The sequence below is a fragment of the Cottoperca gobio genome, chromosome 4, assembly GCF_900634415.1.
Source record: "Cottoperca gobio chromosome 4, fCotGob3.1, whole genome shotgun sequence".
NCBI classification, from domain to species: Eukaryota; Metazoa; Chordata; class Actinopteri; order Perciformes; family Bovichtidae; genus Cottoperca; species Cottoperca gobio.
The window spans coordinates 9,222,464-9,244,773 of NC_041358.1; the positions used below are offsets into that span (position 1 = coordinate 9,222,464).

The following is a 22,310-nucleotide window of genomic DNA, read 5'->3' on the forward strand; positions in this document are numbered from 1 at the left end:
TGTGGCTTCCTCACGGCGTACTATTCATGTTATGCGTGAAAGTATTCATGACAAAAAATAACAAAGTTCAAAAAATATATATTGACATGCAAATGAATATTTATAGGCAACAGTTAATCCCTTATAAATGTGCCTTGTCTTTGTCATTTGTCATTTTGTCAGTCCCTTCCAACGCACTAATCCTCTTTCAGTTAGATCACTTTTTATCAGTAACGTTGTCTTGTATCTAGACATTTTATGCCTAAAGACAATTCTCCAACGGATCTCCAGTTTTGGCAGCTGACAAGACTGCTAAGAGATGTGTCACTCAAACGCAACGTCTGTATATCCTGCTGTAAAGACATGAACTAGTTCTTAAGTTGGACATCTGTCACCATCTCTGTCCAGCTCTCTTTCCCCGTCTCCATCGCTCTCCCCATCACTTTTTCTCTATGTCAATTCAACTGAGTAAAAGTACCTTCTCGTATCTCCGTTAATCTCTCTCTCTTCTCTATGTATCAAGCTGCCAGTGAGCGGGATCCCTGCAGCAGAATAGTCTCTCTCTGTGGCTTTAGGAAAGGGCCTAGTCAAAAGAGCCATGCATTATTTATCCCAGATTACCCACAGAGGTTCAGCGGTGATTTCACTGTCCTCTTGGAAATCTTGGCACAAGCAAAGATAAGGGACAAAGGGAATATAAGGGAATATAATGCAATCTAAGAAAGAAAAGTAAACAATGAGCATGGCAGGGGAGTTACTTCTGATTAAAGCCTTTCCTAAATCTTTCTCCTCTGTGGATGAGCTCATTCAGTCTCTTTTCATCCTGTGTTTACATATTAACCACATCCCTCAATAACGAACACATCCATTACTCCGCGCACACAAGGTATTTGTAGCATAGAAGAGAAGAGATTAACTTAGATTTATTCTAACTGTCTTAACCTGGTATTCTTGATCCACCGCTAAGACATTAGTGGGATGAATTCACAAAGAATGGATTCTGAACCCTGATGGCCACCATGAATTGTTCATTAATCTGCCAGGTTTCATGGTCCGGTTCACAAAAGATATTGTGCTAATATTAAAGCGTGAACACACTCATGAGGTTTTGCAGATGAATACAATTTTGCAGAGGGAAGAAATAATTTGTTAATTTGTTTAAACAAACCTTCATTTTTAATGAATTTCTTTTCCCGTTTTTTTCTCTGATGTATTTTCATAAACGGCATATTGCCTTATTCATTTCTTTTTCATGACACAACTGTCATTGCTTCCCGTCACTGCATCCCAAAATAAATGAGGTTTTAGCGGCGCATGACGAAGCCTTCGCCTGGCTACATTCCCTGCTGCCAGGATCACTGGAAGGTCTGGGCGTGACACAACGCGCTTCAGTCACCAGCAACTCTCTGAAGACACTAATAATTTCACTGTAACTGCGTGTAGCTATTAGCGCTGATCCTTGTCAACGAGGCTCATTGACATAGAAGAGTGACAATCTTGTCAAAACTTTGTCAAAAAATAGCACAGGAGCCTATACTAGCTTGGCGGCGCAGTTAGGGGTGCATTTGCGGGTGCTTTGAGAATTACACGGTCTCTTTTTGTCTTACTTGTGCAGGTTTAGGTTTAACAACCCTTTTCTGTACTCCCTCCTCAGTGTGAGAGAGAAACTTTATCAGACCAAATTACTAATCAATGAGGAGGTTTGAGAGCGAGTGTGAGAGCTCGAAGTAAGTGGAGTGTGATGAAATGAAGTCATGATGCCTCAGTGACTCTTCAGGACCATTAGCTCACTTTCCAGGCTGTGCACAAAGCAAGGGTACATCACACAACCGCACACATTCACACTCTAGAGCTAGGTATGAAACCTTAAGGTTTTTTTTTACAACAAGTTAAAATGTATCCGAAGTATCAAATTTGCGTAATAAATGGTTGGTCAGATTCTTGTTTACTTTACTTTCTTTGATTAGATATTTCTGAACTTTGCAAATTCTGGAGTTGTTAAAGTTATTCCTTGGCTACTACTAGCATATTTTCCATAATTTGTTAAAATATGGTTTCATAGAAAATCTATAGCATTCATACAGCAGGACAGCATGAGATGCAGATCTAGTGAACGCACGTTGGGCTTATTTTCATAAGTGGTTGTCAATGTTACCAGAGACTCAAGACTGCTTTTTAGTTTATACTTTAATGTTAATAGAAACATCATTTGAATACTTACAGAATAAAAGTTACATTTCACTGTTTTTATTTGTTATTTATTTTCTTTCCAGGATTGGTTTAAATGGCATTTCAACAAAATCCATCCATCGCATGGCTTTCTTTTTTTCTTTTGTTGAAATTGCATGTTCTTCCCATGACTGCATATCCATGCACTTTAGGTGCACCCGGCATGCTAAATTACCAATTGGTGTGAAAAGCAGGTATAGACAATGATGTTGGTTATCAACTGTTGTTTTATCATAGAAAGGGTTCAGGTGTGGCTTCACAGACAACAGGTTCACTTGTGTCCCAGTTCAGAGGCTGGATGAGGACGTAGCCTACGAACGTCAGCTGCATTGGCCTCAAATGCCTCCTCGTCTATGAGATGGCCGAGACTCAGAGACCAAAACTGCAATGTGTTGGTTTCATGATACCACAGTTCACAGCATGAGTTGTAAATACACACACAGCCAGAGACAGAAACACTGGAGGTTAAAACTGACAGGGAGTGTGTGTGTGTGTGTGTGTGTGTGTGTGTGTGTGTGTGTGTGTGTGTGTGTGTGTGTGTGTGTGTGTGTGTGTGTGTGAGACAGAGCCGATGGTGTACTTGCTGTAGAAACTGTTGCGTAATAAAACAGGACACTATATTGACTTCAGTTTGTGTTTACATCGCAGCACTCGCATGTTATGATTAATATATGACATCGCCAATATGTAGCACCTGGAAATAAGCAATCTGAAACACACAACACCTACACTCTGGATGCAATAACTTGTTCGACTGTGGGTTATTTCTCTCTCTGCTGTAAAAGCACTGCAGCCTTGACAGAGAGGTAAAAAATAAATTCAATTTAGAGAGTAAGAAAGTAAGAGCAAGACAAAAAGTTCTAGACACGAGGATCATTTCAGTGAGATATGGATAGTCAATAAAAAGTGCTAAAAGGCTATTAAATCCAATTATCTTAACCAAGCTGTGTGAATGACGCGAGACCTTAACATTGATTTGTCTGGAAATAGCCTTATATCATTTTAAATCAGCACTCCTCAATGTCAATGAGGAAACAATTGATCCTGTTGGAGCTTTATCCAGGCCAACTGCATTTAAAGACCCCTTCACATGTTAACATAGAATTCAACCACACTTTTTATACTTACAAAATCCTTTTAGAGGACAATATCCTTCTTGAATCAGGTTTTATTTATTCTGCAGCTCACTCGGTACTTTGCATTTTATTAACTTAGGAGCACAAAATCATTCATAATGAATTTTATGATTATTTGGGCTTTTCCATCATCAGACGATTTCAACTTGTCATCTGCGTCCAAGGCTGGACAAGTAGAAGCCATTAGCCGACACTGAATGACACCATATGGTTGGAGAGAACTCAATTAACACTTGACAGGATAACCACAACTCTCTCTCCATCTCATCAACCAGCTGGGGAGGACAGATGAGTCGTCGTTTATCATAACCATCAGACAAAAACTTTTCTTTTTCAAACCACGGAGGTCCATTATTTGTTTTTTTGTCTTTCATCCAGTGGGTGTTAAGTGCCTTTGCATATCTTACCTTACTGGGAAAAAAGGAATCGTGTGGCCTATGAGTATAATCACAACAATAACAACATAAAAATGCAAAGCTGCCTGCTGAAAGGTTCCGTTTAGAAGCAGGGATGTTTTGTGCCGTATTCCATTAGCAGGTTTAAAAGACCGTAGCCAGGTTTTATGCATCGTCTTTATTATCTTCATGTGTGTCTCTTTTCATGCTCGGCTGGTAATGAGTTACTGCCTCATTGGTGATGATATGGGAGATTGGAAAGAGGGGGTAATGATACCAACACATGATAAGGTCTCGAGTCAATTTTAAGATATCTTGCCTCAGTATACATTCATGACAACTCCAAACCAAGTAAACTTCACACATCCTTCTAAAAATGTTGGTTCATGTAATATACATGTATGTTTGTGTGTCTACAGCCACACTAGGGGCTCTGTGAGGCTTAACTTACTCACAACAACAATGTTAACATACTGATGTTTAGCAGGTAAAAAGTTCACCATCATCACCATTTTACTTAAGTACATCTGGCGATGATTGGAATGGTATATGTTTTGCAATAGTGCAAAAGGAAAAGTCAGACGATCGCCAAAGCCACTAGGATTCATCCTCTGGGGAACATGAATGGCTGTACCAAATTTAATGGCAATCCATCCAATCATTTTTGAGATGTTTCCCAAAAACCCAAATGTGTTTACCATTTCTGCCAACTTTGTGTGATGAGTAGTAGGCAAAGAAACGGTCTCCATAGAAACTGTAGAATGTTACCGCTGTAAAATCTCTTACGATGCAGTAAATGCCTCAACGTGTTTCCTTAACTAAGAAACCCTTTAAGGGATTCTGAGCAACACCCTTAAGTTAGTAAGGAGAAAGTAAGCCTTAAGTGTCTCTCACACACACACACACACACACACACACACACACACACACACACACACACAGTATTCTTATGAACACTCCCCGGTCTCTGCTCTATCACTCTCACTCTCACTTCAATTCTACATAATAGAGGCCAGGTCATTCATTAGCCTCCTTTAAACTATCAATCAGAGGAAGAAGGGGCAGCGTGAGAGAGCATGAGCCAGAATGGGAGAGAGAGACACACAGCCTGTCTCCGTGTTAAAACTGATAGGCCACTAAAGCCTTTTGTGCAACTGTGATCTAAAGCGATGCCATTCTTTCACTGCTGGTAGCTAAGAGGGAAATAAGTCTGCTTAATCTTCTCCTTCATCTTACACTTGCAACCGTCCACACATCAAAACACACAAAACAAGACTGCTCTAGATGACATTTTTATTGCATGCTTGATATGTAAATGCCCATTATTTTCTTCATTATGCCAAAAGTGTTTCATTCTCTTTGTGTCCGGTCTTCTACATCTTTCAACACTTTCTTTGTGTAGCCTTTTTTATACTCTTGGAACCGCCTGCAACAAAAGCTTTATTGGGTACAGTCAGATAGCTAAGAAGGCTATTCCATATTTTTGAGTTGTCTTTCATGCATTCAGGTTGTAGAAAGTCCTCTTTACAAATAGATGTTATTTTCTATCAAGGGTTTGTTTTGTACCTTGAGAACCAAACGCTGTGCAATGGTTCAAGCAGACTGACAGATTGAAAGGGCAGAAAGAGTACAAGGGACCGCTGAGCAACAGTTCAATAAGAATACAATAAATAACCATTCAGTGATGAAGTAAACTGGGAGCTTAGCATCAATATGTGTGGAGATTTAAATAGAAACAGGTTCCTGTGTTAGTGTTAAGTGCACAATAATGCCCATAACGAGCTGGAATTAACAGGAATGTTGCTTTAAAACGTTACAATATGTAGATATAGCAGGTTGGTCTAGGGTTAGCACTATTAGACTTGGATCAGGGAATATCAGCTGAACATGAACCGACAAATCAGAGTTCAAACCTATTCAATCTAACCACTGAGTGGACTGCAGAGGCCCCAAGTATAATATTTAGAGTCCAATTGCACCAATGTGGTTAAACAATGATGGAGGGTCGATTACACTTTTGTGGACTGGAAAACAAATTCAGCATCCAAGTTGTCTCAGTATTCTCCGCCGGCATGCAACACTGTGGGCACGTCGACTAAATGGACATTTTAATCATTTAATTCTTCTCGTTTTGGGGCCAAAATTATGTCAAATGTAAATAATACATTTAGTGTCTGAATAGTTTGTATCGCTGTTAAAATAGCCGTTACTGAAGAAGAAGAAGAAACGCAACAATATTACAGCTGATTCCAACTTTGTTAACTATATTTCACTATAGCAGTATTATGTGTTTTCATAGTGCAGGGTGCTCTGCCAGCTGTACACCCACACAGAAAAAAATGTCTCTACCAAGAATAATCTCTTGAAAACATACCGTCTTACAAACGTCATATTCACTGGAACCATAGAAGGTGATTTCCTGCTGCATTTGTCATCATAAACTGTGCATTTTATTTTACTCGTAAGTGCTCAGAAATATTATCCAGATGTAAACAATATGAAATAAGAGCTAACTGTAAAATGTGATAGTGTTCTCCATTAAAAAACTGTGTGTGTGTGCATGTAAACACACACACACACACACAAAGTTGAGAAGATAAAATGGAAAGTGACGCATACCAAAATTTCCCCGAGGCAAATTGAGCCATTAAGCTGGAAACCTCTGTGTGTGTGTGTGTGTGTGTGTGTGTGTGTGTGTGTGTGTGTGTGTGTGTGTGTGTGTGTGTGTGTGTGTGTGTGTGTGTGTGTGTGTGTGTGTGTGTGTGTGTGTGTGCACATGTTAATGTTGGCCTGTCTGGAAGAGATAATGAGGCAGTGTCAACTTCACCCAGCTAACCTCTGGCCTTAACCAGCAAGTCTTGTGAATTTGCAGCTACAGTGGAAAACTGGGAGCACGTTTACCGACTAACTTCGTCACATTGCTGGACTCTGTTTTGACATTCTCTGCTCGGCTCAGCACTGCGGAAACACGTCCAACCCAACTGGGTTACCGACTCAAACCTCAACAATGACAAGACTAGGATGCCAGGAGGAATTATTGCTGCTCGACGGCTGTGTGTCTCTTTATTGGCGGTTGTCAGGATGTGACTCAGACAGAAGGAGGAATTGATTTAAACAATACACGACTAACAGCCAATACAAAATTGGAAATGAAACACTTAGTGGCTGGCTTTTTCCATCTTACCATTACTTAGAAACAAAGTTTGATGAGTTGCAACTCGGGCGAAAACACATATTCATTCCCTAATACAATATGAAATCAAAAGAAACGCTTTTATTTTCTAATAAAATGCTGTCCTACCTTCGTTATGTTAACAAAAGAATAACATGAGTGTTGTGAGGGAAAATTATTTATTTGGAAAATAAAGAAGCTGATGGAGACAGAAGTGATGTCTCATCTTGTACAAGGAGAACAGATAATGAACAGTACCAGTGAATACAGAGATGCAGTCGCATTGTCTGCCACCATCAATTCTGCCGACCAGCCGCTCTCCCTCCATATTATCCTAAACGAGGCATTCCATAAAATGTTTACCTAAAGATGGATCACCTCGATGGCTCCTCAACTCCTCATCAACACATTCTAAGTAAGACAGTACATAGATGGCATTGACAGTCTGATTCAGGGCAGGGGCCCCTATCTTCACTCTCTGACAACTCTTCCATCTCCCTGACCTTCCCAGTCTGAACACTGGACTCATCAACTCTGATCCTGCAGCTGTGGGCCGTCAGCTCCCGTAGACTAAAAGATGAGCGATATGTTTAGGAGAAATGACCTGACCAAAAGACACTCAAGACGTTAGTGTTTGACCTAAGGCCTACTTAAATGTCCTCTAACATGAGAGGGATGTAAAGAGTCTAAGGTTTGAATATATTTGAATATATGTTTATACTAATAGTTAGGATTAGTCCAAAAATGACTTAACGAGTGTGATGAACTACCGCAATAACTTTCACAAACACAAGAGCAGTGTGGAAATCTCCGAGAAAAAGTGTATGGTCTTATTTATAATGTGTTTGAAATGTTTTTTTTGTTTACACATGGAACCCACCCAGTACAGTCACAGTCTGAGCGTGTGGGCATTAAGTGCCTTGCTGAAGAACTCCTCAGTAATCACAGCGTCAGGCCACTTCAGATGTCTAACTCGCTAAGTCTTGGTCTACATTCAGGCTCTGCATTTTCAGAGGTATTTCATAACTTTAAAGGTGAACGATTTAAAACCTGCTGTCTGTCTTACCTTCTTCTTGGACTTGAAGACATTGCAGCGGAAGACATTACTCTGTCCGTCTCTGGCGATGTAGCTGAAAATCTTCAGATCCTGCGAGTCATGAGATACATAGAATATCCTGAAAGATAGAATAAAATAGGTCAGAAATTAAAAAAAAGAATGTGAAGCAAAACAAAATCGGAGCCTGGCAGCGTTTCTAAATGTATCTTAAGACGCAAAATAGGCACTCAGCCCGTTTCTCTGGGGTTTCAATGTGACAAAAATAAACACTATTTTAAGTTTGTTTTAATCCGAAGGGAAGAGACCAAACTCATGCTCAAAAAAGGGGTTAAAAAATAAGTTAGATTAGGGGGAAGTGCTATTTATATATAATTAACTGGAGACAGGCAATTCAGTGACACACTAAAACTTTAGTTCAAAGTTTTGAAAAAAGACCTCAAGTGACAAAAGTGATGCATTCCGGTGATGAGGAGACAGAGGATGCAGGGGGGAACTAAGACACTAATAGTTCTCCTGGCAGGGAGAGACTGTGTGCAGCCTCAGCAAAGACATGTATAATATCCTGCACAGAAGGTGAATATGAAGAAACAAGTTTGGGAGCGAAAAAGAGATAAAACACAATAACCTGCAGGAGAAAGAGCATTGTATGAGTTAAGCTCTACACTGGATCTAATTTATGTTGAGAAAAGAACACTTTTGGAGAGATATAGCGTTGCAGAAGACTGTAGCCACGAGCTGGAAAATGTCGTCTACACGAGACAGATGATTATACATTTTTTGTATGTAATGTAACGTATGAACACAGAAACACTAGAAGTTTCTTCAATAATCTAAAGACAGGAATGCATTTTCTATAAACACTCAATGCTTTATATCTGGTTGTTTGCATTTGTTAATACATTTTGTAATAAACGTCAGACCTGCGTGGGACATGTTCACTGGCAATATTTTGTTGCACAATAGCAGGAAGTGAAATGTTGTATCATGAAGCATATTGCTTCCACATCAGTCCCAGGGGTTCATAGACAGACTTGTTCAATATTTAAACAATCCTTCTCTAAGCCGAGCCTCAACATAACCATTAAACATTTAACCATGCTTTGAATATCAGCGGTGGATATTGTTGGACATTATCCACCAACAACAGACGTTCAACATAAAGGTTTCTTGGTTCAGTAGTCTCAGAGTTTGTACAACTCTAACAGATAGCTGAAGGGTGCACAACTATCTTACTTGCACACTGTTCTGCTTCGCTAATGCAACGACTCGTCCCGCTGCGAGATTTAACATTCAAGATGAGCTGACGATCATGATACTTAAAACGCATTTTGTGTCCGCTATAATCAAGTTGTAATTATGAGACTTGCAGACTACAGCACAGTGTCACTTTGCGAGGAGAGAAAATGACTGCGTGCGACAAGCAAAAAGACAGCAGCTTATTTAAAAAGACACTTAATTCATTGTAATGAGCTTAATCAGTATTCATCCGTGTTTATGTTTGTGGCTTTTTTTATCAAGATGAATTAGACATTTTAATGCTTTTCCAGATACTTACAAGCAGACTATATAACTACTTTAGAAAGAGGAAACAAAAAGGAGGCTCTCCATGACGGGAGACTATTGCTACATCTTTATTGTACTAAACTGTATTCAGTATACTGAGAGAAACAGCCTTCTGTGTTTTGGCTGTCCCCATTGATTGTTCCAAGTAAAAGGTTAATGAGTTATTGCTGTTGCTTAATTCAATTCAACTTCAAACACCAACTGGTTGAAAGAAGTACCTGAACCCTCAGGCAGAGCAGCTTCGTAATTAGCCAATTAGTGGCGTATTAAGGGTCCTGCTGGTGTATCTGGGGTCATTGATCACAGACGAGGGACGACCAGACAAGATCACCAAATTAGGTGAAGACTATGCAAATGTTGTCTCTGTCGAAATGTGTGTCTGAGTGTGTTGCTTTTGTATATACGTGCCTTTCTGTGTGTATGTGTTATCAGAGGTCTCATCTCTACATTTCTGTGGTATTTGTTTTGGCATTTTCTGTGGGAGCCAGACGGGCGGAGGTCTTGTGGTATAGATGGTGTCTTTGTCAACAGACAGCCAAAATACCAGACACAGCTTTGTGCAGTGACTCAAACACTGCTTCTGCAAAAATATAAGAAGTACATTTATTTTGGATGGATAAATCTGGTTTAATTTCCCAGACATGCTTAAGTGAGTGCATTAGCAGTGGGTTGTCTTTCTCCCAATCACTTGAAATATTCACAACGTGTGCCAGCTGTCCGTTGCAGAAGTGAGTTTTCAAAAGTGCAGAAACGGATTTCAAACTAGAGACCAGCCGCGAATCCAAATTGGGCCGGGGCGTTATGTAGCGGGGGCAATGTTCTTTCCCACCCCCCTATTTCCGGCGCCCTTGCTCGCGCCACACCCATCTTCAAACTCAAAACTTTCATTTTGATCTCAACTACACATCTGTAAAGTTTAGAGACTGGATCTTGCAGAGTTGAGAGAAGGAATGAACAAAGCGGCTCGCTGGATTCATTTTTGAGGGATCTGTGAAGAACAGCTGCACTGCTTGTATTTTGTACACCATGAATTTAGGGTGGATACGTTAACTGAAAACACTTAAGATTTGAATTATATATATATATATATATATATATATATATATATATATATATATATAAGTATGAGATGAAGTACAAACTACAAAGAATTTGGTGCGGCTGCGGTAATAAAGCTTTTATTCTTTTATGTCCCATTGTCATTATTAAGCTGATCTATGACTGCGTAGTCTCTTAATCACTCAAAGTATAGCCAGGCCTTGCAACCAAAGGTGAGTGTTGAGGAGTTAGCTTCTACAGCAGGTTCATGTATCCCCATTTGATTAGCACAACTAGTGAGCGACTCAGAACAGAAGATGATGTGGATCCTGTTGTCACGTTACAGTTTACTGAGTACCTTCTGGAAAATACACAGAAATAAGGCGACATCATGAACAAGGGATTAGTGATGTGAGGTGGGCAGCCGCGCCTTAATGAGGGCAGTTTGTTGATGTGTCGTCAACAAACACAGAGGGCTAACAGCGTCTCTATTATCAAGCCGTGTCATCTACTGGAAGAAAAGGAGCCGCTCCTATCCGGCAGAAACCTTTAAGTTGTCTCCCCTTTGAACTCTTACTCTAAAACCCCCCCAACTCCCAGTCACTGTGATGAAAATCAATGCCCCAGAGATTTGTGTATTTGACATCTAACGCAGGGGGAAAGGTCTTATGTGTTGCCAGTTGTTGCCTGCTGAGAACTGAATCCTATTCAAAACATGTAGAAGCCTACCATGCTGAGAGAAGTGAGGCTCAGCCAAGAGCGAGGTAAAGTGAGCTTTGACTTTGACTGATTAAAATGCATCTCTATCAACTGTCTATAACAGGAACATCTTGCCCAGGTGAAGATGCGTCTGATAGATCAGATCTCAGAAGCAGGCTCGACATGAAAGCCTGGTTAAGGGCTGAATAAATCAGACTGCAAATACTGCAGACGGAAAAACTTCCCATCTTGTATTTTACGGGCGATAGAATGCCACGTTTGTACTCTCCCTCACTGAGTCAACACAGTAGCAGTGCGACGTAGCGGTGAGTCCATGACAATAGAAACAGTACAGTACAGTACAATTCCTCAGAGCCAGCTGAAATGAAGACGCAATGATTTCATCTGTTGGCAGAAAGGATCCCGCAGTGTGCGAGGAGTCAGACATGAGCCGTAACCTTTCTGCCAAATATTTACTCACTCTGGAGCGATCAATAATTGATCCATTTTAATTTGAGATAATCTAGATAATCAAAGACATTTGGAGGACAAATCTAAGAAATGAGAGAAGAATTAAATTACTATCTACACTTGTGTCACTTGGAAACATCAACTGCGAATGATTTCACATCAGCACCTCAGGATCAAAATATGCCTTTCTGTTGACTCAACGTTTTGAAGCAACATTGTACAGTTGTATCAGGGAAGAGATGCAGAGAATTAGTTTCTCCAGCAGCAGTTCACTCAATAGACCAGAGTGAAATGTCAGCCACCTGTAAAGGTAGTGGTACCACACATTACTTATTTATGTTATCACAGACTGGAGACATCACACGAGGGCAAACTCATCAGGATCGTATTCCTGGCTGTGTGCAGAAAGGTTTAAAAACATAAACGCTTTTGATATTCATGATGGGAAATAATATAGTTTACAGACAATATAAACAAACGCTGAACATTAAATGATGACGTGTGACAATTTACAAATGTGTTATGGACTTGATCTTCCTCTGGTTTGCTGGAGTACATGAACTCATTACTTCACTATTTCTACAATCTTGGCTGCTGCTCTGTTGGCTGGTCTGCAAAGAAAAGTCTCAATACAACAATATTTTATAGGCTATAAGCTTTTTTTCAATGAATGTTGACATGTTCTTGTTGTATTTATAAATATTTAATTTACAGAATTGAATGATCATTTTACACTGACTGTACATATCTGTCACTACCAGACAGTATTTAGGGATCACTGCCAACATGTCACGACCTCAAACATCACATATCAGTCGAACTCTCTTGTTACAGAAATACGTTTTTAGTTTAGAATTTAAGAGGTGACTGGATTTGTTTTAATCATTTTAATTCACAAGCTTGATTTAAAGGTCGATCCCTTGTGATGACCTCCTCCCTGACTCCACTTACATTTAACTGTAAGAGGTAACCACTTGTTCTTGTTTTTAATCTAAAGATTCTTTAAAGATTCCTAAAAATATATATTTTTTCATTGAAAGCCTTAAAAAAAGAAGCCATCAAGACTGGAAAGTGGAGCCTAGATTCATTGTTAGTGACAGGAGAGTATGGAAAGGACTGCAGAGTTAAGTGCGTTAAGCTGTGACAGAAACAGAAAAAGACCGTGTTTGAAAGCCCACAAAGCGTGAGAAGAATTGAGTGATGGACAATCAACGTAAACGAGAGGCAGAAGGTGAGTGTGGGAAGGATTACGAGGGAACATCTCGATAGCAGAGCAAAGCAGATCATTCATGACTCATCCGGTGAGTTAAAGTTCTGCGGTGAATTAAGAGTTTCTTCACATGTTAACCTGCTGCAGTCTCGTTCCGTCAGCAAAACACAACCGGGAAAACTTTGAGCTGCACGGGTTACATGTGCACGAATAAGCACACGTGAAACGTAGCTATTCGTCCTGATGTGAGACACGCACACGCACGCACAGACACAAACACAAACACAGACACAGACACAGACACACAGAGCTAATAAGCCCTTCTTGTTAACAGTCTGAGTCCATCGTGCAGGGGGCTGCGATGTGATGTTTGAGTAATGAAGTGGGCTTGTTTTAGAAGGCCTCTCTCATTTTTCCTTTGATAAATCGCTACCTGTAAAACACTACTGCTATAAATCAAAGGCTAAGAGGCAATGCACTACACACACGCACACACGCACACAGCATGGACAATCGTACACTTACATCGAATCAATACAATAAGGCACCTGTGCCAGATCAGGGTGTACTGTAGAAATGTGTGTGTGTGTGTGTGTGTGTGTGTGTGTGTGTGTGTGTGTGTGTGTGTGTGTGTGTGTCATTTTTAAGCAAGAGCATCATGTTTGGGAATGAAAGCCAAATGAATCTGCATTAAATAATTTCCAAGTATTTAACACCTTGTTTACAACAGATCCAGCATCAGCTTCAGTCACATGAAACATACACAGAATACATGCTGTGAGTCAACCTCATAAAATTGTCTCATGGATCAATGTTTTAGAGGCTGGAAACGCACAAGTTTCAACCTGTTTCTGCCTGCAAATAAATTGTATCGTACACCACAAATGAATCATTAATAATTTCTAGAATTCATACAAATGTGGTCAAACTATGGTTAGCGATGGTGGATATTTTACGTGGGTTAAAGACTTAATTATATCTCCTCTATAGGACTTAACAGTAGAAGCTGGAAGGAAAGGTGGATTATGATGAGTCATTTATATTTATGGCGTGTTAAAACTCTAACAGTCATTTAGACTGACCTTATAATGCTAAATAAAGCCGTGTGTAAGAACTATTTGGTTTGAGTGACAGTTTAGTGTCAATCAGTGGGACAATGTAGAAGTGATAGCCTTTGAAATATGGACCAGTAATTACAGCATTTTCTGTCCATTAGGTTAATTGGTGTTGCAATATGAAAATACAAAGCCAGGATGTGCTCTCTCTGCAAGTTTTTTCTTTGAGGCAGTACATAAAAGTTAAACCTTTTAATAGTGGTCCAAAATGTTTTTTCACACTGGGAAGCAAATCTTGATTTAACAACTTCACTTATTGTCTTGCCATGAACGTAGCTGGCTGTGTGAGCAGGCTAAGTAAATTAACATTGCGATGTGCACTGTACTCGTATGTGTTGGAACTTGTGAGTTGTTGTATAAGATGCCACACGCTCCTTCTCTGTTAGGGTTGAACAAGCTCTGCAAGTAATCAGTCTGGCCTTTACTGCTGAGTCTCTTGAATTCTCAGGTATGGATGATTCCTCTGCAATAAGAAAGCACCTCATTTGTTTACTATCTTGTTGTGCGTGTTGCCCTCATCTCTTCAACTACCATCTCGACCAAATGTTGCTTTTCCCTGTGTCATTCCAATTTTACCATAAAATAAAAGACTATGTGATGGTGTGCTTTTCCTGTTCTAGCACAGGGACACGTGATAATTGTTGCGGCTGGATTTCGGTGGTCGCCATGCGGCGTGACTAATACTCTACCTGTCACCCGGTGTGCTATTTCAGCCAAGACAAAGACCGTATGTCTGGTGGGCAAAGTCAAATGTTCTGTTTGTTTTGTCTTATGATCTTTCCCCAGCTTATATAAAATAAATAAATAAACTAAAGCCCTTTGACCTAAAGACAACACATCTCTCGGATCATTTGAACAATAGCGGTGTTTCCATTCAATTTATTAAGCACATTTTCAGCAAACTTCTGAAACATGGCAATAAAGAAATGCAAGCTAGAAGCATTTCCATCAATGGTTTGGAGCGAATAAACAAGGCTACAGCGTAGTTTGGTCAGATGCTGGCGCTACAGGCTGCACATGGGCTGTAATCCACCAGGAAACAAGTAAAAGAAGTAGGAAAGGCAAAATCCACCTCGAGTGAGCGTATACAATAAATGGAAACACGTCTAATGAGTTGCGTAATATTTTAGGATGTTTATATTTGGCATTTTAAGGATATTACCCTTCTCCTATTTAACGCTAATCATCCGTTTTAATTTTGAAGAGGAAGTCAGGATCTTCAGCCCGTCCCTGACGCTCCCTCCTGACTGTCTTTTAGTGTGTTTCACTGTTGGAATGTTTTTTGTTTTTTTTTACATTTTGACAGCAACAACAAAGCAGCCTGTCAGTGAGAATTCAATGTGTGTATGATTACTGAGCTTGAAGTTTGTCTTCGCTTCAGACAGTTTTGTTCGAAAGCCTTTTCATTTGCTTCTCAGTGCAATGTGTCTCGGCTCATAACTGCAACAGCGCGAGCATTCAAAGAGGTTACACAAAGCCTTTTTAACGGTGCCACACTAAAAACCACTCAACAGTTCAGCAGGAGAACCACTGTTCTGCTTTACATTAACAAGCCCTGGTCTTTTTCCAGAACAGATTTGGCATCGCGGAGATAAACCAGACTTAATTACACAGCATACTGATCAGGCATTATGTTGATTAAAAGTAACGATAAAAGCCAGGGTGGAAAGGTAGACGTTCATTAACAGAAAAAGCTGTTGTGTCAGCTCAGCCCCTGCGTGCCCACATGAAGGAAACCCCTGATAATTATACAGCTTTCTGAAAGTTACACATCAAAACTGACTTAATCATCTAGGAACCAGGCAATTTCCTCCTGCACTTGTTAAAGTCAAGGTGAGAAGTTAGAAGCTCTGCCTCATTTATATTCTTCTATGCATTATTTACGCCCCAGTTTTTGCATGTAAATGAACAGATTTTGGGGTCTTTTATTAGAAGTGAAGTCACAAAATCAATATCTCATGACCTGCAATAAACTGAGCTGGCCTGAGACAGAGCGAATAAAACTCTCACTTTCTCTCACACAACTTTAAACCAAATCAAGACCGGTTACATATTTATGTGGCGTTCTGCCTCACGGGTGTGTACCTCTGGGAAATTTGTTTTGTTTGTTGGTCCTATGTACATGTTAGTGTGTTTGAGAATGTGTGGACTTTGGAGCTGCAGGATCCTGAGAAGAAAATGTTTCAGGCAAATGTGACAAAGCCAGTCTAAATAATGTGTCTGGATGAAACAAGTCTAGACCTTTAGGTTCTTGATACTAAATATTCCTGATGCCACACAAGTGCTCTCTTTCCCCCACATTTAAAATACAGATACCTCACTGTGGAACTCAATGCGCTCATTTCCATGTAAAAGTAACATAAGACCTGGGATTGCTTTGGCACTTATAGCTGAATCAGCAGCCCTATCTGTATTTAATGTTTGTTTAAACACGTCTAATCAGTGTAAAGCTGCATGTCTACGCATACAACGCATTAAACTGAACACAGAACAATCTTCATCTTGGGTGAAATTTTAAAAGAAGTATCGTTTCATTTCCTGTGTTCCCTTTTAGGGCTCTGAGGCTACTGTATAGTGTATTCATCATAGATCATTTATGCTCATTATAAAGTATCTCAGGCATTGCTTCATTGCAAGGTGACTGAATTGATTGAATGTGCGATTGGCAGTTTCATCACACAACAGCTGGTGACGCAGCGTAATGGTTTTGTCTCTTTTCTGAGAACGACAGAAAGAGAAGACGGATGAGAGAGAGAAAGAAAACTAATCTAAAAAAACATCATTTCAACTGCCGGGGAAACAAAAATGAAAAGAAAAACCAACCAAGTGAAGAGAAAGAGAACGAAAGCTCACGCATGTGAGATTACAGACGGAGAAAGATCTCATGTTCTAATCAGTGCAAACCTGCATGTTTTCACACATTTACAACACAGCAAAAAGAACATAGTACAATCTTGGATACAGAGACATGTAACCGGCATGGTTAATTGTATTTGAATGTGGATTTTATCTCGTCTTTTTAATAATGTGCCAAGATAAAAAGCAACTCTGAGATATCTGTCATCGTTCTGGTACAAAGACAACTCTTGGCTAATTCAGTCAAGAATGGGACAGAACGAGGACAGAGTGGAGACGACTGGTATTTAGCAAACACCATATTAAATTCAAAACTCAGAAAGAATCTTTTTACAAAGTCCTCGTCAGCTTTTTGTGGCACCACAAAGTGCAAAAACTCTCCTTCCCCGCTGCAGAGTGAAGTTTCCTCCCTTCTTCACTGCACCTTAGTACCAAACGACTAACACTCCTCCATATTCTTCTCCACACCTCTTCAACACACACTTCCCTCGCTCTCTGTTACTGTAAGTGTTACCTTCCACTCTTTATTAAATCCGTGGTATTCTCCAACATGCGTTGTGTTGAATACCAGAAGTAATAATTAGAGCTTTTAAGGAGAATTGTGAGCGTTTGGTGACGTCCTATGTAAGTGTCGATACATGACACTTTATCATTGGGAGTGTATTGGGTGCTATCATAAACTTTTTATATCAATCCAGTGACAGTTTAGAAGAACTTCTGCCATTATGTTGCCATCACCACACTCACCTTCCCTCAGGCACAAATCCACCCCAAACTTTCTATTTGCTTTTTGGATGGTGAGCTAGACTTGTTTGGCCCAAGGCCTGTGAAGCTACAATATAGGGGTATATATGAGGCACAATCCCAAGCAGACGCTGAAGAAAACTTTTACCTTTAAGAAAAACACTGAATAATACCTGTCTAAATACAATTTATGGTTGCAATAAAACCCAAAAGTAAAGTGCTCCTGGAACTTTGCTACACTTTTGACGTAAAATGCGCAAAGTACAGTGTGTGTGACAAAATCATCTCAACTCATAGGGTTGGGAAATCGTGGTTACTCCGTTATGTCCAAGGGGCAGTGGGAGGACAAGGGGGCAAGTTACGTCACAGCACGCCAGTGAAATGCCAGCATGGACATCTTGTATTTGGGGAAACATTATATTGACGGAGCTTTGACATAATTGAACCTTTAAGCTTTCTGCAGGCAGTTAAAGTTACGTTAATAAACATTTAAAAAAGACTTTAAAAAGGTATTTAAACAAATTAATATTTTAAAGGTCTGTGCATTTGTGCTTAGTCTAACAATATCACTGCAACATGTTCCGTTTGACATTATCTTATCTTTAATATCAAAACCCAAATCATATCCATAACGTTAACTGCTGCGATGGAGTGCGGAGCAAAGCTTTGGATGAGCAGGGGTTTGGGGAAAGGTGTCAGATGCATGGATAAGAAATGGCAAACTGGTTTTCAATTAAGGATTTTTAAATTCACTCGTACATGCCGCTCCAGCAGAAACATTTCTAAATGCATAGTTGGGTGCAGATTCTAGAGATTTTTTATCAGTTCTGATAGTACGTTAGTTAAAATCGGCGATGGTCCCTTTAATTGTCCATATACAATCCAAACGCAAATCGAAACCAGCCTACAACCTAAACGTCCATTTATTGGTGTTTTTCTGGGCTTTCAACCTCATAAAGTTAACACTTATATAATATGTAAAACTAGTGAAATGCATTGATCTGCAAACTACCCATAAATTACAGTGATAACTAATTCTCTCATTTAATATTAATGGACATCAGAGAGTAACATGTTAAACGTGACAAGTCAGATCTTAAATTAGGTTGAACATCTAGTCCACAGTGTCCAGCTGTAAAGAAATATGAGTGTGTGTAGCTCTTAAGGTGCTCATGACTGTTTATCACTCAGCTGAAAGGAAGGTGGCAACTCCTTTACAACCATCGCTGAGGCAGCACTCACGCCTCCTGTACGCCATGCTTACAGTACAGACACACACAGCAGCCGGTGGTCGCACTGCAAGCAAGCCCCCTAGGGAACTGCCCATAACTTACCTTATAGTACTGCACCTGACTTTTTTATTTAAAGGAAGAAATGTTTACTGAGCTATTTAGAGAAAGAAACAATCGATATTTTTCATTATCCATTAATTTGACAATTTCTCATGTCGTCTATAAAAGTCAGAAAAAATCCCCGTGCCAGTTTCCCAGAGCCCAAGGTGACGTGTTCAGTTTAGTTCAGTTTGCAATGATATAAAACAAGAGAAAAGCAGCAAATCCTCACATTTCAACCTGATGATGTTTGACATTTTTAGTTGATAAATTACTTAAACAATTAAATCGGTTAAAACATTGAAACCTATTAATTTTAAAGGACGAGAGCAGCTTAAACTTAAATGCTGCACAAAACGAGAGCAGGGTATTGATATGGAAATTATTTGATACGGGTGCCAATGACTCATTTTGATACACATATCCAAAATGATACTTTGTCAATGACTTACTTTGTTGAACAAACAGCTGTTTTTCATTAAAGACCTTTTTCTTTTCTTTTTCACTCGACAAATTGGGTTAAAACTTGTCAACTGCATCAGTCTTTAATGTTAATAGTGTAGTGTCATAGAGGATAGTGTGAAAATGTTGGAGTGCACATATATTATGAGTCAAACACTGCTTTGTTCAACAGGCCAACACATTAATCATCATAACAATGTGCAACAATACTCAAATGTGTAATTAGGGCAGGTCAAATCGGACTAAATTAATTAATTAATAATAAAATCTTGCAGCAGGCGATGCAACATGTTCAGGTGCCTGGGAGCAAAACTTATGTGAAAGAAATCTGTTTAAATTGACCAACTCCAAGGAACTTTTCAGGGAGAAATTGGTAAGAAATGAAAACCATCATCCTCAAGTCTGAATTAAATACAGCTGTATCTATAAAGTGGAGAATAATTGTGTAACAATATGGACAAACAGAAAGAGGTCGGATTGACTCAGCGCCAAAGCAAGGCCTTACTCTCAAAGACAAATCACCTTTCCCTGTGTGTGTGTGTGTGTGTGTGTGTGTGTGTGTGTGTGTGTGTGTGTGTGTGTGTGTGTGTCTGTATCAGAAGAATGTGGTCTTCTGATACAGACACACAAGCCAAGGCCATGCTCACATACCTAAACACACACTAACAGATACCAACGCACACAATGCCCAGAGCAGAGGCAGCGGAAAGCAATGGGTGGGCGAAGAGAAGGAAAACAAGAACTGAACCGTCTTCATTTACATTCGATTGTGAGAGCTTTATCGTAGCAGCTGTAGCGGTAGAGGTCTGACTCAGAGAGGAATAAATAAATAAATACAGGCACACAACCTCGGAGCACTTACGTTCTCAGAAAACGCAATCTCTTTAAGTGTTAGCAACGGTAATAACACCGTGCTATACCCTCTGAGGCCTTTGATTCAGCTGAGAACTGATATGATCAATACAAATATATTATTTTTTTTACTGGATTGCTTCCCTGTATGAGAAAAGCTATAAACAAAATAAGGACACATTTAAATGCCTGTTCAGTGAATAGTAAACTGATACAAAGAACTGCGACACCTTCCCAGATTGTTGTGCTTCACTTGGAATTGAGAGGACAGTAAATCCAATTACCGTGGCAGCTGTCCAGGCATTTTCTCCAGTTGGTGCTGTTTTCTCTGAGCTGCACAGTTAACAGTTAAAGGTCATGTTCAGACACAATTACAGGCTTGCCACTTTTCTCTTTCCAAACAACTCATTTAGTGTTACAGTTCCATTTCAGGGCCATCAATGTTACTAAAGCTATGAACAAAAGATAAACTGGTGAGTGGGCAGACTGATCCGTGTCTACAAGCATCTCTTTTCTTACATTTAGTTATTTTCAGGCCATCTGGAGACTGACGACTCTCCAATTTAAGAACTATTAAACAAACTAGAATTACCGCCTCCTGTTTGTATGCCACGGCCAACCAGTCAAGTTGCAGTGTACATTAAACGTCTGTCTAAAATGTCATCACTTCATGTTATCCTATATAAACGTGTTGTGTGAGGTCACAGCGACCTCTACGTTTGTCCACATACTTCAAATCGGTTCAGCCTTGAGTCGATGTGGACGTTTGTGCCAAATTTGAAGAAATTCCATCCAGGCGACTGTCGGACAACCCGAAAACATAACGACTAAGCATTTAAAAAAAAAAACACAAAACCTGGATGTTGAAACAGCTTTCTGAGAACATAACGAGTGCTAACGTGTTGTGAAAGCATAAAATACAGCAAAGTCTAGCAATAACTGTGGGATTTAGGACAGTTTGAATTAAGGAGTAAAGTCCCTTGAATTATATGAATGTAGAAGTCAGAAATCCAAAGAACTTCTTTATCATGGAAATTAAAGCAACTGTTGTCCAGTCATTAAAGCAGGTGCTTCACAAGTTCTTGCAACAGAATTAAAAAATCAGTCAAAGCAGGAGTTGGAGGAAAAGTACAGGATACCAGCTGCAAAAGACCCAACCTGGTGCTGTACAGATGTTGTGTTTATAGGGTGCTTCTTTTTTACCTTCTGGTTTATGAATGACACATGGAGGAGAAGGATTCTGGCCAAGCTGTGGGAGACACTTTTATGTGTTGAGACTGTCAATGATTAAGTTTTGTCTCATGTTGCTTTTCTCTGTATTTTGGATGGAGCCCAGCACTATAATAATGCAGAGAACCACAAGGCCCCTCTGATGTGGCTGTGTGGGAAGAGGCTTCACTGGCTGTGCAACACCATTTTTCTTGGACATCACAGTAACTATTAATAGCAACTGGTTTCACGGTTCAGATGATCCAGATAACAAAGAAGAACTAGTTTGAACAAAGTGCCAGACCATGACAAGTTAAAATACATTTGAAAGGAGATATTGCTAGTTTTATAACAAGTTGCTGTGACTCCTGTAGGTCTATGAAGCACATTATTAACTTGTTATTGTTTGTTTACCAATAGTCTTAGGCTGTGTTAGAAATGGCTCTCTTTTTTACCCTACAGTGCAGTGTACAGTTAATTTATTTTTATTTGAGTCTCCAAGTGTCAAATTACAGAGCTCAACAGTGACCGCTCAGCTCCCACTTTGTTGAACGGCTTTGGTTTTGGTAGTGAATTTCCCATTCATTGCCAACCAACCACAAGGTGAATCGTGACAATAAAACATTTGATTCGCATAACTAATTATTGGAAAATGGAGAATAAACAAAAAGGGCAAAGGTATAAGACCGTATACAAAATATTTGTATCCTTGTTTCCGTTGTCAATCTAAAACGAAGACAGATTCACCAACTGCATGGCTTATTTCACGCCTGAACTGAAAACACATTTCAG

At 39.7% G+C, this 22,310-nt stretch overlaps 1 protein-coding gene across 7 annotated transcripts in view; it reads right to left on the minus strand.

The window, feature by feature from the left end:
* LOC115006858 (carboxyl-terminal PDZ ligand of neuronal nitric oxide synthase protein-like) overlaps positions 1–22,310 on the minus strand; it is a 165,333-nt gene that overhangs the window by 66,065 nt on the left and 76,958 nt on the right. For all 7 annotated transcript variants that reach the window (XM_029429433.1, XM_029429431.1, XM_029429430.1 and 4 more), the window contains one exon: positions 7,978–8,086. In XM_029429433.1, the coding sequence (XP_029285293.1) occupies positions 7,978–8,086 (109 nt within the window). The remainder of the gene's footprint in view (positions 1–7,977; positions 8,087–22,310) is intronic.